Source organism: Lupinus angustifolius, unplaced genomic scaffold (assembly GCF_001865875.1).
Source record: "Lupinus angustifolius cultivar Tanjil unplaced genomic scaffold, LupAngTanjil_v1.0 Scaffold_114_29, whole genome shotgun sequence".
Taxonomy (NCBI): Eukaryota; Viridiplantae; Streptophyta; class Magnoliopsida; order Fabales; family Fabaceae; genus Lupinus; species Lupinus angustifolius.
Window position 1 is genome coordinate 82,840 of NW_017724951.1, and position 13,213 is coordinate 96,052.

Below are 13,213 nucleotides of genomic sequence, written 5' to 3' on the forward strand. Positions count from 1 at the left end.
CCAACTTCTTTCTAGTTCTCATGGGCCAAAAGATGTCATTTAGTTTTAGGTCAAAGATAACCTTTCGCCTGTTCCGACATACTTATATTGAGGGGGCATGTTGAAAAACGAGTCTCATTTCGTCTACCTCATTATCTCAAGAATGATTTAAAAATATGTTGGATTACTTCTCTCATTGTCAATTGGTTTTGAGATAGAACCTTAACAAGAAACAATATCTTTTGGGATATATGATTGTTATTTCTAATAATTGTTGCTCACAAGAAATAAAGCTACATTTTGTTCTATCTAGGGATCTAATAAAATCTTATACCAATCTGAACATAACAGAAAGAGAAAAAAATGTATACACTTGCAATGTAAGAGTTTTTTACATTGTCACTGCATCATCCCATTCATTTTCAATTATCATTGACTTTTAAAAAAAAATTAATATAAATGAAAGATAGATAATACATTGACTGTTTGTAAATCTTTACACTGTTAATATTTACACATTATATTCTAAAGTAAAATACTGAGCTAGGTGATATTCCCCTTTTAATTTGTAATAAAAAAGTTCAGTAAAAAAAGTCATAGTTTTCATAATGTTGTTGTTGTTTTTATATTATAGCATTCTCAATTCTCCTCCAACAATTATGTGTTGTCTATTTACAAAGTTTCTTGTTAATTGAAAAGGCAAAACAAATTATATTAGAAATATAAAAACTATTTAGAATTTTTTATGTTTTTGTTATTCAAATTTCTTTAAGATTGAGTTTAAAGAACCCAAAAGTATAATAACAACATTGAAAATAGAGAATTTAATAAAATAAATAAATGTATTGTTATTTTTCAATGCAACACTTCATTTTAAATCTTCTTAATCTTTGCCTTTGAGAGTGTGAGGATAACAAACTCCATTTTTTTCAATTCTAAAATACATGTGCTCTAAACATTTTGATTTTTTAAGAGATTAACATATCAATAACAAGAAAGTTTGTCTTTAGGGGCTAAGTATTTCACTTCTTAATCAATTCCAATTTTCCCCTCTCTTGATAAATAAATAGATGCCACTTAGTAAAATATAAGACGTATTTTATATATGTATATTAACCAACAAAATATTATTTAATGGTGTAAAACTTTATTGGATTCTTAATTAAAACAAAAAGATTAAAAATGTGATTTTGAGAGTGAAACTTATTAAAAAAATCAATTATACACTTCAAATAAATTAATTCATTTCAGATAAGATGAATGATATCTTTAATTATATAAAAAAAAACATAAAACTTAAATAAGAAAGGATATAGAATGAAGTGAGTATTAGACACCAACAAATAACTATTTTTTTTAATAAAGTTAAACCTATTAATAATGTTGGAAATGCTTGAAATATGTTATTGTATTAGTCCTAATCGTGTAGTATTGAAATAAAGTAGAGTAACTAATCTTATATATTGGACTCAAGTCCATTGTGATAATGTACCCAGCTATAAGCACCAAATAGAAACACTTCATAGACACTTGGGCCCATGAATGTGTTAGAGTTTGTAATCCTCATTCTCTAATAATATCTTGGTAGTCACTCAACTCTCCCGAGGACGTAGTCAAATTTAGTCGAACCCCTTTACCAAATTCTCTTGTTTTTTTTTCTTCTATTTAAAGAACATGTTGTTGGACAAGGTCTGTCAAAGGTACTGTGTGAGGAAAAACCAGATGAGTTGAAGGAGAAGGACATATGGCGGAACTATGGTGGGCGGTGTATGTGTTGATCTAGAATATCAGAAGTTCATGTACTAAATTAGGATCAAGGTGAAGATAAAGACTTAGATGTTGAGTTTGGCCTTGAGACATGTGTTGACAATATCTCTCTAGATGTTGAGAGAATGTTCTCATTTGAGATGAAAAATGAAATATCCTAATGGTGTGTCTGAGACGTCATAGTGAAGAATATTAATTGTTAGCAGATCTACAAAAGCACATAGGTGTTGGTTGACTTTGATGTAGAGTGTAACATGAACATTGACATTGATGCAAGATGTAACATGGACATTGATAGAGATGCACAGTGTGACATGAACATGAACTTGGATGCAAGGATATGACACATGCATTGGTTAGTATTGATGTAATGTGTGTGTTGCAGGTATACTCCTTATGGTGGAGTATGATAGTTCTTTTGAAGTATGATTGTTGGACTAGACAATTGTGATAGCGATTGAGGCTTTCCAAGGAAGCTCCATGGTTTAGTTTGGTTGAGTGCTGAAGAGGATGGTTGTTGATAAACTTTTGTATAGAGGTTCCATATATCAAAAGACTTCCTAACAATAGGTGGCTAGGCGGCGTGTTCTATTAGATGGTGATACGTGAAACTGCACTACAAGTTTGGAGAGCTAGGCTCTTGGTAACATGGTCAAGAATATTGAGAAGATTTATGTTGTAGAGGAGCAAATGCGGAGAAATTGTTAAAGAGAATTAGACATTGAGCAATATGGAGTCATATATTCGCTAAGGTGAAGATTCTTGTGCGGATTTCCCAAGGAGCGAGATATTCGTCTATTTCAATCAAGGTGGAGATTGTTGGGGATGCTTGAAATATGTTATTGTATTAGTCTCACATTTTCTAGTATTAGAATAGAGTAGAGTAACCAATGTTATATATTGAACTTAAGTCCTTTGTTATAATGTGCACCAGATATAAGCACCAGCTAGAAATACCTCATGGACACTTGGGCCCATGAGTGTGTTAGGGTTTGTAATCTTTATTCTCTAATAATATATTGGTTGTCGCTCAGCGCTCCCGGGGACGTAGACAAAACTGGTCGAATCCCGTTACCAAATTCTCTTGTTTCTTCTCTTCTATTTATCCTATGCACTTTATTTGATTATTTATGGTCAATGTTGTGCAACGACCGCTTCCAATATACCAACAAATAATACAAGACACACATGAGAGGATATTTAATCTCTTGTCCCAAAAGAGAATATCACTTCATGTGTCACTACTTGTGTTTGGTCAAAAATATATTTAATTATTAAAATTTAATTTAAATATATATTTTCAACCAATCACAAATATTGGTATATAGAGTAACACGATGTATGAGACAATAGTTGTGCTACCCGCTATCCCATATTGAAGCATGGTATGGGCTACCCTCCTCTCTTTTTTAACAAGAATCATTTTCATTAATGAAGATGTAAATGCATGTATTTCTATTTGTTTTCAATAATAAAAGTTTAATTCCATTGAAAGTTATAACTTCTTTTGTTTTTGTGAAGCATTTGTCTCTCCAACACGATCCTAACTTCTTTTTATTACATTTATAAAAGAAACTAAATAAGACTTTTCAGTCTTAATATTTAATTATTAATTTAATTTAAATATATATTTTCAACCAATCACAAATATTGGTATATAGAGTAACACGATGTATGAGACAATAGTTGTGCTACTCGCTATCCCATATTAAAGCATGGTATGGGCTACCCTCCTTTTCTTTTTAACAAGAATCATTTTCATTAATGGAGATGTAAATGCATGTATTTCTATTTGTTTTCAATAATAAAAGTTTAATTTCATTGAAAGTTATAATTTCTTTTGTTTTTGTGAAGCATTTGTCTCTCCAACATGATCTTAACTTATTTTTATTACATTTATAAAAGAAACTAAATAAGACTTTTCAGTCTTAGAATACATCACCATGCATGTTCTCAACAGTGTCTCCCTATCCCACCATGCTATGCTTATTTATTCATCACAAACATACACTAAAACACAAACTCACAAACATTGTGCCATTTTGCAACAAATCACAAGCCACCTATGTCTTCAACTAAAATGGTTGATCCCAAAGTCAGAAACGTTGGTGCCACAGAATATAGTTGGTGCAAAGCAGTTCATGGTGGCACTGGAATCGCTGTTCTAGCATTACTTAGTTCAAAAAAACCAGACATTTCTCATTTCCAAATTGCACTCAACAAACTACAAAATTCCCATCCTATCCTCAAATCAAAGCTTCACTCAAACACAACAACCTCTAATGGCAACTTCACTTTTCTCACTTTCCAAAACCCTTTTGTCAAAATCCAACAACATAATCTATCACTAACTTCCAACATCCTCGGAAGAAATAAAAACAATGACGATACTGTTTCTTCATTTCAACTAATTCTTGAACATGAACTGAACCAAAACTCATGGCACAATGATCTTAACCGTTCATCATCACACTCCGATGACATGTTTGTGGCGAGCATTTACGCCATGCCGGAGGAGACATGGACGGTGGTTATGAGGCTGCATGTGGCGGCGTGTGACCGTACAACTGCTATATCGATTTTGAGGGAAATGCTTGTGCTGATGAAAGAGGAAGAGAGAGAAAGTGAGAGTGAAGAATGGAAGAAAAGAGAGATTGGTTTTGCTATGGAGGATCTTGTGGATGGTGGAAAAGGGAAGAAAGGAATTTGGGCACGTGGGATTGATGTGCTTAGTTACTCTCTTAACTCTTTTAGGTTAACAAATTTGAAGTTTTGTGATACAAAAGGCACTAGGTTTTCACAAGTGGTGAGATTGCAACTCAATCATAATGATACCAAGAGAGTTTTAGATGTAAGTCTATTGCATCCTTTTACTACCATTTATTCCTAATATTCACATGTTTTATTTTGTTTAACATAAAAATAGAGTGATTTAACAACTTCAAACCAAATTGGTTTTATAGGAAGTTAGAAGTGAAATGTTCCATTACATTACATATTTCGAAAGATATTACTTCTTTATTTATCTGGTGAAGAGTATTCTTAGTTATATTTTTTGGTATTATTAATGAAATTTTCTTGCTTTTTTGGATAAAGAACTAATCTATTTTGAGTATTTCATAATAAGTGTCGCTTACATGAATTGAACTCTTAACATTTTAATTATACTTAGGATCTAGCAGAGCCTTACATAACTAGACCAAACCAACACATTGTTGGTAATATTAAAAACCCAACTTAATTATGTAACTCTATCTTAGTGATCTATAAGCTTTTTTTAGGTTTTTGCTAGAGGACTCATCCAACTTAACTAAGTTAAGTTTAACTTTTGAAGAAAGTCTTCTAAGTGATTCACTTCCATTAGGTTTAGGAAGAATTAACTCTCATGAGAGACCTACTAAAGTTTTGGATATAAAAATAACTTGATAGTTTAAAATTTTGTAAAAATGGATTAACTTGATCATGTGAAATTTGTTAGGGTTGCAAACACAACAGGATTAAGCTATGTGGGGCATTAAGTGCTGCTGGATTAATGGCTGCCCATAGCTCTAAGAATAGTTCAAGGAAGTATGGGATCATAACCCTCACTGACTGCAGATCCAGTCTTGAACCACCCCTCTCTATAAACAATTTTGGTAAGTGTGCTAACATTGTTTATCATTCAAGATATGGATTCTCTCCAATACTCCAACATGGGAAAAGAGTTTTGATAAATTTTCAATTTATTTTATTTTAAAACAATCAAAACATGGCCGTTGAAAATTTTTGTTTATCTCATGTAAGTATCGAGAGAATACATCTTTTATCTCACAGTATGTATTACTCCATATGTTATCAGCTATAATATGTGCCAAAGATGTTTAATAATTTTTGCTTTTGAGTTCTTCTCTACTGTTTGATAACTATCTTATCAATTGCTAGTTATATTTCTTTATTTTCTTTTTTCCAAATCTGTTATATTTCAACATCAAATTTCTGAGATGGCACCTATCTTTCTTTATTTCTCATTTATTTTTCAAGTTCTTTATATACTTGTTTTCCAAAAGTATGCAAGAGAAAATGTTGACATACACTTTATTGTTGTCCATGTTTTGATATCAGTAAAGCATTTTCATTTTATTTTTTCTGTTTACTTCTATCATTATTTGCTTAATAAAGTATCCTATGTAATATTTAAGCATGTATTTGATATAGTTTGTATTTATACATCTATAATAATTATATGTGATAGTATAAACAAAAAATAGATATAACCATTTGAAGAGGTGAAATTTTGTTTCACTTTCTTATCTTATAACTTTTTTATAAACTAAATTTATTACCCAAACAGGATTAGTTATAAAAAACTATAAATCAAAATAAAAAAGAGTAATCTATACTAAACATGCACATAATTTTAACAAAAAGTTAGGATAATATGTGTAAAAACTAAGCGTGTGAAGAAATAAATATAGTTAATTTAATTTAACAAAAATAAATAATATCATAGTATATATCTCCAAAATATAACATGTTGATTATGTCTCTATATAAGTTTTTTAGATTATATCCTAGACGATAGCTCATAGGATAAGAAAGTTACTCCACGTTTTTTGGTGCACAAATACCTAGTATAATAGCAGACAATTAATATGTTTTTGAGGTTTATGAGTAGTCGTTGGTTGCACTTTGAAAACATGGACTATTATAAATGCTACATTAAAAGCTTTGCACCTACATTTTTGTCATTTAAAACAAAAGTGGATATACGAACTTATATCCTGAGGATTATTGTTCATATTTTTTTTTGCAATCAGATACTCTAGTACTAATATTTGAATGTGAGGGGAGAAATAAAATTATAAAATTTTAATTAATTTAATTTAAAAATAAGAAATGAATTGTACTCTAAATTTTTTGATATCACAATGTCAAAATATAAATCTAATATTCTCCCTGACTCTAACCCATATTTTTTGTGATAGATAAATTTTCCGAGGCACATGTAAATTTAAAAAGTAAGGAAAATGGAGATGTCCGAGGAGATCTAATTACTACAATAGTAAATTAAAAAATATGTTACACATCTTAGTTATTTATTTTAGGAAAATCTAACCGTTTGAATTAATAAATATTAAATTTTATTAAAATAGATAATTAAGATGTCATGAAATATGTACTTTTTAACTTATTTTTAGAATAATTCTATCATCTACCTTTATGATAGAAAATTTTCAACTCAAATTATTACTCTCCCCACTTTGAATACTGAATTGCTTTTACCTAGCACGCATGGGGAAAAGTGCTCCAAGCATTTATGAGTAATGTACTAAAAGTATAGCATGTTTATTAATAGAAAATACTTTATAAACTTAACGTATTCAAAAGTTAGATGATGATCGATAAAAAACTTACATGAAAATACTTTTATAAACTTAACGTATTTTAAAGTTAGATTATCGATAAAAAAAAGGTTAGATGCACTATAGTATCCAGGGTAAGCAAGAGGGCCGGGATACAAATAGCATTTATCCATACTCATACTACCTACATTACTTGAGAGTATTCTTTGGATAGTGATTATTATAGATATCCAAAGAGTTTTTCATTTTTAATTATATATTTTATAATAATTAATATATAAAAATAATTAATATTTGAATAATATGATATATATAAAATATAAAATATATAAAATACTTAATTAAAAAATAAATTTATAAATATATGGATGCTTTAAAGAGATTAATTTCTTACCTAGTGAAAGATATATACATTTTGTTATACCAAAAACTCAACTTCTCTAACTATAAAAACTATTCTTATCATTAATTATGTTTTGCATGCTTACCTTATAATTGGCTTACCTTTTGCAGGTATAACTTTGTTATAGTACTTTTTAATATATCCTCCTACAAATCCCTATAATAATATTTATAAAAAAATCATGTATTGTTTTCTTCAAACAATAATTATGAAGATTTTTAAGTGGATGAGTTGAGGGAATTTATAAATTCTTTCAATCATGGAACATTTGTCATGGTTCCACATACTCTTTTTATTGGTTGTTAGTTTTTGAAGGACTAGTATCATATAACTAATTAAAAAAGTTAGTTTGTGCACGAAAAAATGCGCTAGTTTTATATATTTTTACTGTATTGTAACATTGATAATGCATAACTATTATACAAAAAAAAAATTAAAGATCAAATTTATGGTAAAAATGGAAAAAATATGTATATATTGAAAGTGTAAGAGTTTTTATACTATCAATGTATCATTTATATTTAGCCATCATTAAATTTTAGATATAAATAATATAAATGAATCATCAATGATACTGTTTATAAATCTTTATGTTAATGGAGCATAAATTATATTATACTAAAAAATTCTATATACATGTGGGGGGATAGCACATGCACGAATTAAGAATTGCATTTAAGCCTATATAATTTCACTGACCAAAAAAGCTTGTCTTAATGTATAGGGTTCTATCATTCTGCCATTCTCAATAGTCACTTGATCAAAGGAGGAGAAGACCTTTGGGAGCTAGCAAAGAAGACCTATGGAGCATTTGCAAACTCTAAGAACAACAACAAACACTTTTCAGACATGGCTGACATGAACTTTCTCATGTGCAAGGCAATAGATAACCCTACCTTAACCTCATCATCTTCCTTAAGAACATCCATAATGTCGGTGTTCGAGGACACAGTAATCGATGATGGAGGCAAGGTACAAAGAGAGGTTGGTGTAGATGACTATATGGGGTGCGCTTCGATTCACGGTGTGGGCCCATCTATTGCAATATTTGATACCATAAGGGAAGCAAAGTTGGATTGTATATTTGTGTACCCCGCACCATTGCACTCAAGGGAACAAATGCTAGATCTTGTTAATAAGATGAAGGTTATTCTTATTGAAGGTGGAAAAGCATATGAAGGGTGAGAATTAATCATGCATTAATTAGAGTTCAAATTATTTAAAATTGGTGATTTGAATGAACCCAAATCATATAATAATTTCTCATTATCATGCCTCTATTTTGTGTCATTCAACATTCTTGAAGATTCGTCTTATGACCAGAAATCAATTATAGTATTTGTCTTTTGTTTTTCTTTTTATTTAATTTAGTTAATTTATGTTGTTAGTTGATGGCAATGTACTACTGTTTTAAGATATATTTTTTTCAAAATTATTATTGTCTTATAATTTTACGTGGTTAATTTTTCAATTCCACCCTAAAATATGGATAATAAGTACTAATAATTAATAGACATAGCAAAAATAAGAAAAGGAAATAGATATGAACATTTTAGTCCAAATATAAAACTTTTTAATATTGTTTTAATCTATATGTATTAATCTAGATACTAAAATATGGAATGGAAGAAATAATATACTATAAGTTTGTTCTATATTCTCTGTATTTTATAACTAGAATATAGCAGGACAAAAATGTTAAAAACTAGAACGTTTTGATTCCACCATAATGTGACTATAACTTCATTTATTATTTTATTTTTTGCTCTTTAGTTTTGGGTTTTTGTTACTAATTTCACCTTATTGATTCCCTTAAAAATGTGGAAATTTTTTATGGCAAACACCTTAAGTTGCAAAGACTTGCACGCTAAAAACATTCCCATGTTGTTGTCTAATCCCAAAACAAATACCTAAGTCATTCGTCCCTCTAAGGGTGTAATAGTTTTTCACACTAATAATGTACTTACTTGGAGCAAAATAGAAAACAGAATGGATTGAAGAATGAATGATTTGAATATGAAGTAGAAGGATAAAAGAGTGAAGAGAGAAGAGAGAATGTCAATGAATATGCCTCTATTGATTCATATATCCATTGGATTACAAGATGATGTACTTATACTACACAAAGCATAAGCTTCAACTGAATCACTTGAGGAAAATGGTTTCAACAACTAGTTTCTAAAGATAGAAACTAACTTAACCAAGATAACTGATTTTCAAACTTATTTCTAGAAATGGAATTATTTCTTAATACTTCCTCTTTATTCCTATTCTCTAGTATATAATTATTCATTATACAATTCTATAACACCAATAATGTTCCTTAGTTTCTTGAATCTGTTGCCTATCAAAGCTTTGGTCATCAAGTCAGCAAGCTGCATTTCGGTATGACAATGTTTCAACTTGATTCTTCCCTTGTTCACTTGATCCCTTAAGAAGTGGAACTTAGTTTCAATGTGTTTGCTTCGCCCATGAGATATAGGATTTTTGGCTAAGTTAATTATAGACTTGTTATCAACTTGCAATTCATTTATTTTCAATGTCAATTCTGCAATTAAGGACTGGACCCACAAGGCTTGACATGTTGCATTACACGCAGAAATATATTCTACTTCACAAGTGGATAGAACAACCACTGACTGCTTTTTGGAGTTCCAAGAGACTGGAGCACCACATAATTGGAACATATAGCCTGATGTGGATTTTCTTTCTACCAAATCTCCACCCCAATCTGCATATGAGTAGGTTGCAATGTGAATTTTTCCTTCTTCCTTCTGATGTGGGAGCAGGATTCCATGGTTTATAGTGCCCTTAAGGTACCTTAGGATCCTCTTTGCTACTACAAGATGAGACACCTTTGGATTAGCTATGAATCTGCTAACAAGGCATATTCCATAGGATATTTCTGATCTGCTATTGCAAATGAATCTCAAATACCCAACCAACTGTCTGTATGTGGTGTTGTCCACTGATTTCTCAAGCTCACAGTTATCTAACTTGAGATTTCCTTCCACTTGTGTGGTTGTTTCATTACATTGGTCCATATTGAACCTTTGTAGAACTTCTTTTATGTACTTCTTTTGATGCAAGATCAGACCATCTTTGTTCTCAACAAATTCGATGCCAAAGAAGTATGATAACTTGCCCAACTCAGTCATCTCGAATTCAAGCTTGAGACTTCTCTTTATCTTTTCCATTTCTTCTATACAGTTTCCTGTGATCAAGAGATCATCCACATAAAGGCATATAATCACAATTCCCAATTCAGCAGTTGTTTTTATGTATATGCCACGTTCTACAATGCATTTTGTGAACCCCTCTTGCAAGTGAAATGTGTCTATTCTTTTGTTCCAAGCTCTAGGAGCCTCTTTCAAACCATACAGAGCTTTGTTCAATTTGAGTACTTTGTCTTCATTACCTGAGATTAGGAAGCCAGGGGGTTGTTGTATATATACCTCTTCATCCAATGGACCATTGAGGAAGACAGACTTCACGTCTAGTTGCCAAATCTTCCACATTTTCCAGCTGGCTAGACTTGCTATGATTCTCATAGTCTCAAGTCTTGCCACAGGTGCAAAGACTTATGAGTAGTCTTCACATTCTTTTTGCATAAACCCCTTTGCTACTAACCTTGCTTTGTGCTTGGCTATGCTTCCATCAGGTTTGAGTTTTGTTTTGTATATCCATTTGACTGCTATAGAGTTCTTTACACTTGGTAGTGTGGATAATTCCCAAGTGTCATTCCTTTCAATGGCCATTAGCTCTTCCTTCATTGCATCTGTCCAGACTTTGTCCTCTATAACTTCTTCAAATTTCACTAGTTTAGTGGTTGCCATCAATGCTAAGTGCACAAGTTCCCCATCTTCAGTGATTGCACTATCAAGGAACACATGATAGTCTCTTAGTCTTGAGGGCATGCCTCTAGTTTTTTCTGATCTTCCATGTTGGGTGACTTGTTCAGTTGCTTGTTTAGTGACTTGCTCAATATTTTATGCTGGAATTGGTGATATTTCTGCCTGATGCTGAACAGATTTCATTGAGATATTCACTTTGATGGTTGTTGTGTCCTTAGTGTCCATCTTGTCATTCCAATGATTCAATTCACTAAATTGAACATCTCTGTTGTAAGTCACTTTCTTTGTCCTCGGATTGTACACTCTATAGGATCCTGTAGGATGATATCCAAGGAAGATCATTGCCTCACTCTTGTCATCAAGTTTTCTTCTCTTCTGATCAGGAATATGTATGTAGCAAAAAGAACCAAAGACTATAAGGTGTTGGACAGAAGGCTTTCTTCCTAACCCTGCTTCTTCAGGTACCATTGATGATGCATTCTGAGTTGGAAACATGTTTAGTACATAGGTGGCTGTTTCCACTGCTTCAGCCTAGAAACTTGATGATAATCAAGTGCCTTTCATCATACTCCTAACCATATTCATTATGGTTCTGTTCCTTCTCTCATCCACACCATTGTGCTGAGGTGTGTAAGGTGTTGTGATTTCATGAGTTATCCCCTCTTTTTTGCAAAAGTTCTCTAGAAGTGAATTCTCCACCTACATCAGTCCTCAATATTTTGAGGAGTTTGCCTGATTGCCTTTATACTAAGGCTTTGAATGTCATAAACACATCATTCTTGGCCTTCAGGGGATAAGTCCATAGTTTCTTGCTCAGTTCATCAACAAATAACACAAAGTATTTGTTTCCTCCTATATAAGCGACTTCAAAGGGTCCACATACATTAGAGTATATTATGTTGAGTAGGTCTTTAGCTCTGCTCGGTGCATTAATTCCAAATGCAGATCCGCGATGTTTACTCATGATACATTTCTCACAAATAGAATTAGGATTCTTGATATGGGGTAAAATTTTAACTAGGTTCTTGTTATGCAGCAAATTCAGGTCCCTAAAGTTAAGGTGACCATACCTCATATGCCAAAGCCATGATTCATTTGATTGAGATCCAGTCAACAAGCATTGTGATTTCCATGTGCGAATTGAAATCTGAAATGTTCTATTTGCTGATAGTGGTGCTATAAGAACCTTTTTGTTTCTTGCATCAAATAGTTCTAGGCTCCCTTGATGCAGGTTCATTCTGAATCCTGTTTCTAGTAGTTGACCAATACTTATCAAGTTGGTCTTCATGGTGGGAACATACAAGACATCCTTGATCAGTGCCTTATTTTCATTTTGCATGGTGATTAATATATCCCATGTGCCTTCAACTTGTATCATCCTATTGTCAACAAACCTCACCTGACTTTTCCTTGATTCATCAAAGTGTGTTAACCAGGTTCTGTGCCCAGTCATGTGATTGGAGTACCCTGAATCTAGATACCATATCTATGCATCACCTTGTTCCTCTGGTCCATTTTTCATCATCAAAATGATGCTCACATCATCTTCACCAATTGTGCCTTTGGTCATATTGACTTCATCATCATGTCTTTCAATCTCTTGAGCCTATGATGGAAGCTGACATTCATTTGAGAAATGTCTTAGTCTTCCACAATTGTAGCACTTGAGCCTTCTCTTGTCTATTCTTTTCTTGTTACCATAAGAACCTTTGTACCCTCCTCTCCTAGAAGATTCAAGCATAAAGGTCTCATTCTTTGAACTTCGTTTGTATTATCTGCCACGACCCTTTCTTTTATACTCTATTCCTCTACCAAATGATCCTCTTTTATTGAAGACTTGTGCTTGCAGAGCCTGATCTGGTGATTTT

At 31.8% G+C, this 13,213-nt stretch overlaps 1 protein-coding gene across 1 annotated transcript; it reads left to right on the top strand.

Moving 5' to 3' along the window:
- The first annotated feature begins 3,725 nt into the window (after window positions 1-3,725).
- Window positions 3,726-8,845, top strand: LOC109339830. The gene is made up of 3 exons (XM_019577352.1): window positions 3,726-4,597; window positions 5,225-5,381; window positions 8,216-8,845. The coding sequence occupies exons 1-3, from the start codon at window positions 3,812-3,814 to the stop codon at window positions 8,674-8,676; spliced, it is 1,404 nt and encodes a 467-aa protein (XP_019432897.1). The 5' UTR covers window positions 3,726-3,811; the 3' UTR covers window positions 8,677-8,845.
- Window positions 8,846-13,213: the final 4,368 nt, after the last annotated feature.

Coding starts and splice junctions, on each gene's coding strand:
- LOC109339830 (XM_019577352.1), top strand. CDS start 3,812: ATGTCTTCAACTAAAATGGTTGATCCCAAAGTCAGAAACGTTGGTGCC. Junction 4,598..5,224: donor ATACCAAGAGAGTTTTAGAT/GTAAGTCTATTG, acceptor GAAATTTGTTAG/GGTTGCAAACACAACAGGAT. Junction 5,382..8,215: donor CCTCTCTATAAACAATTTTG/GTAAGTGTGCTA, acceptor CTTAATGTATAG/GGTTCTATCATTCTGCCATT.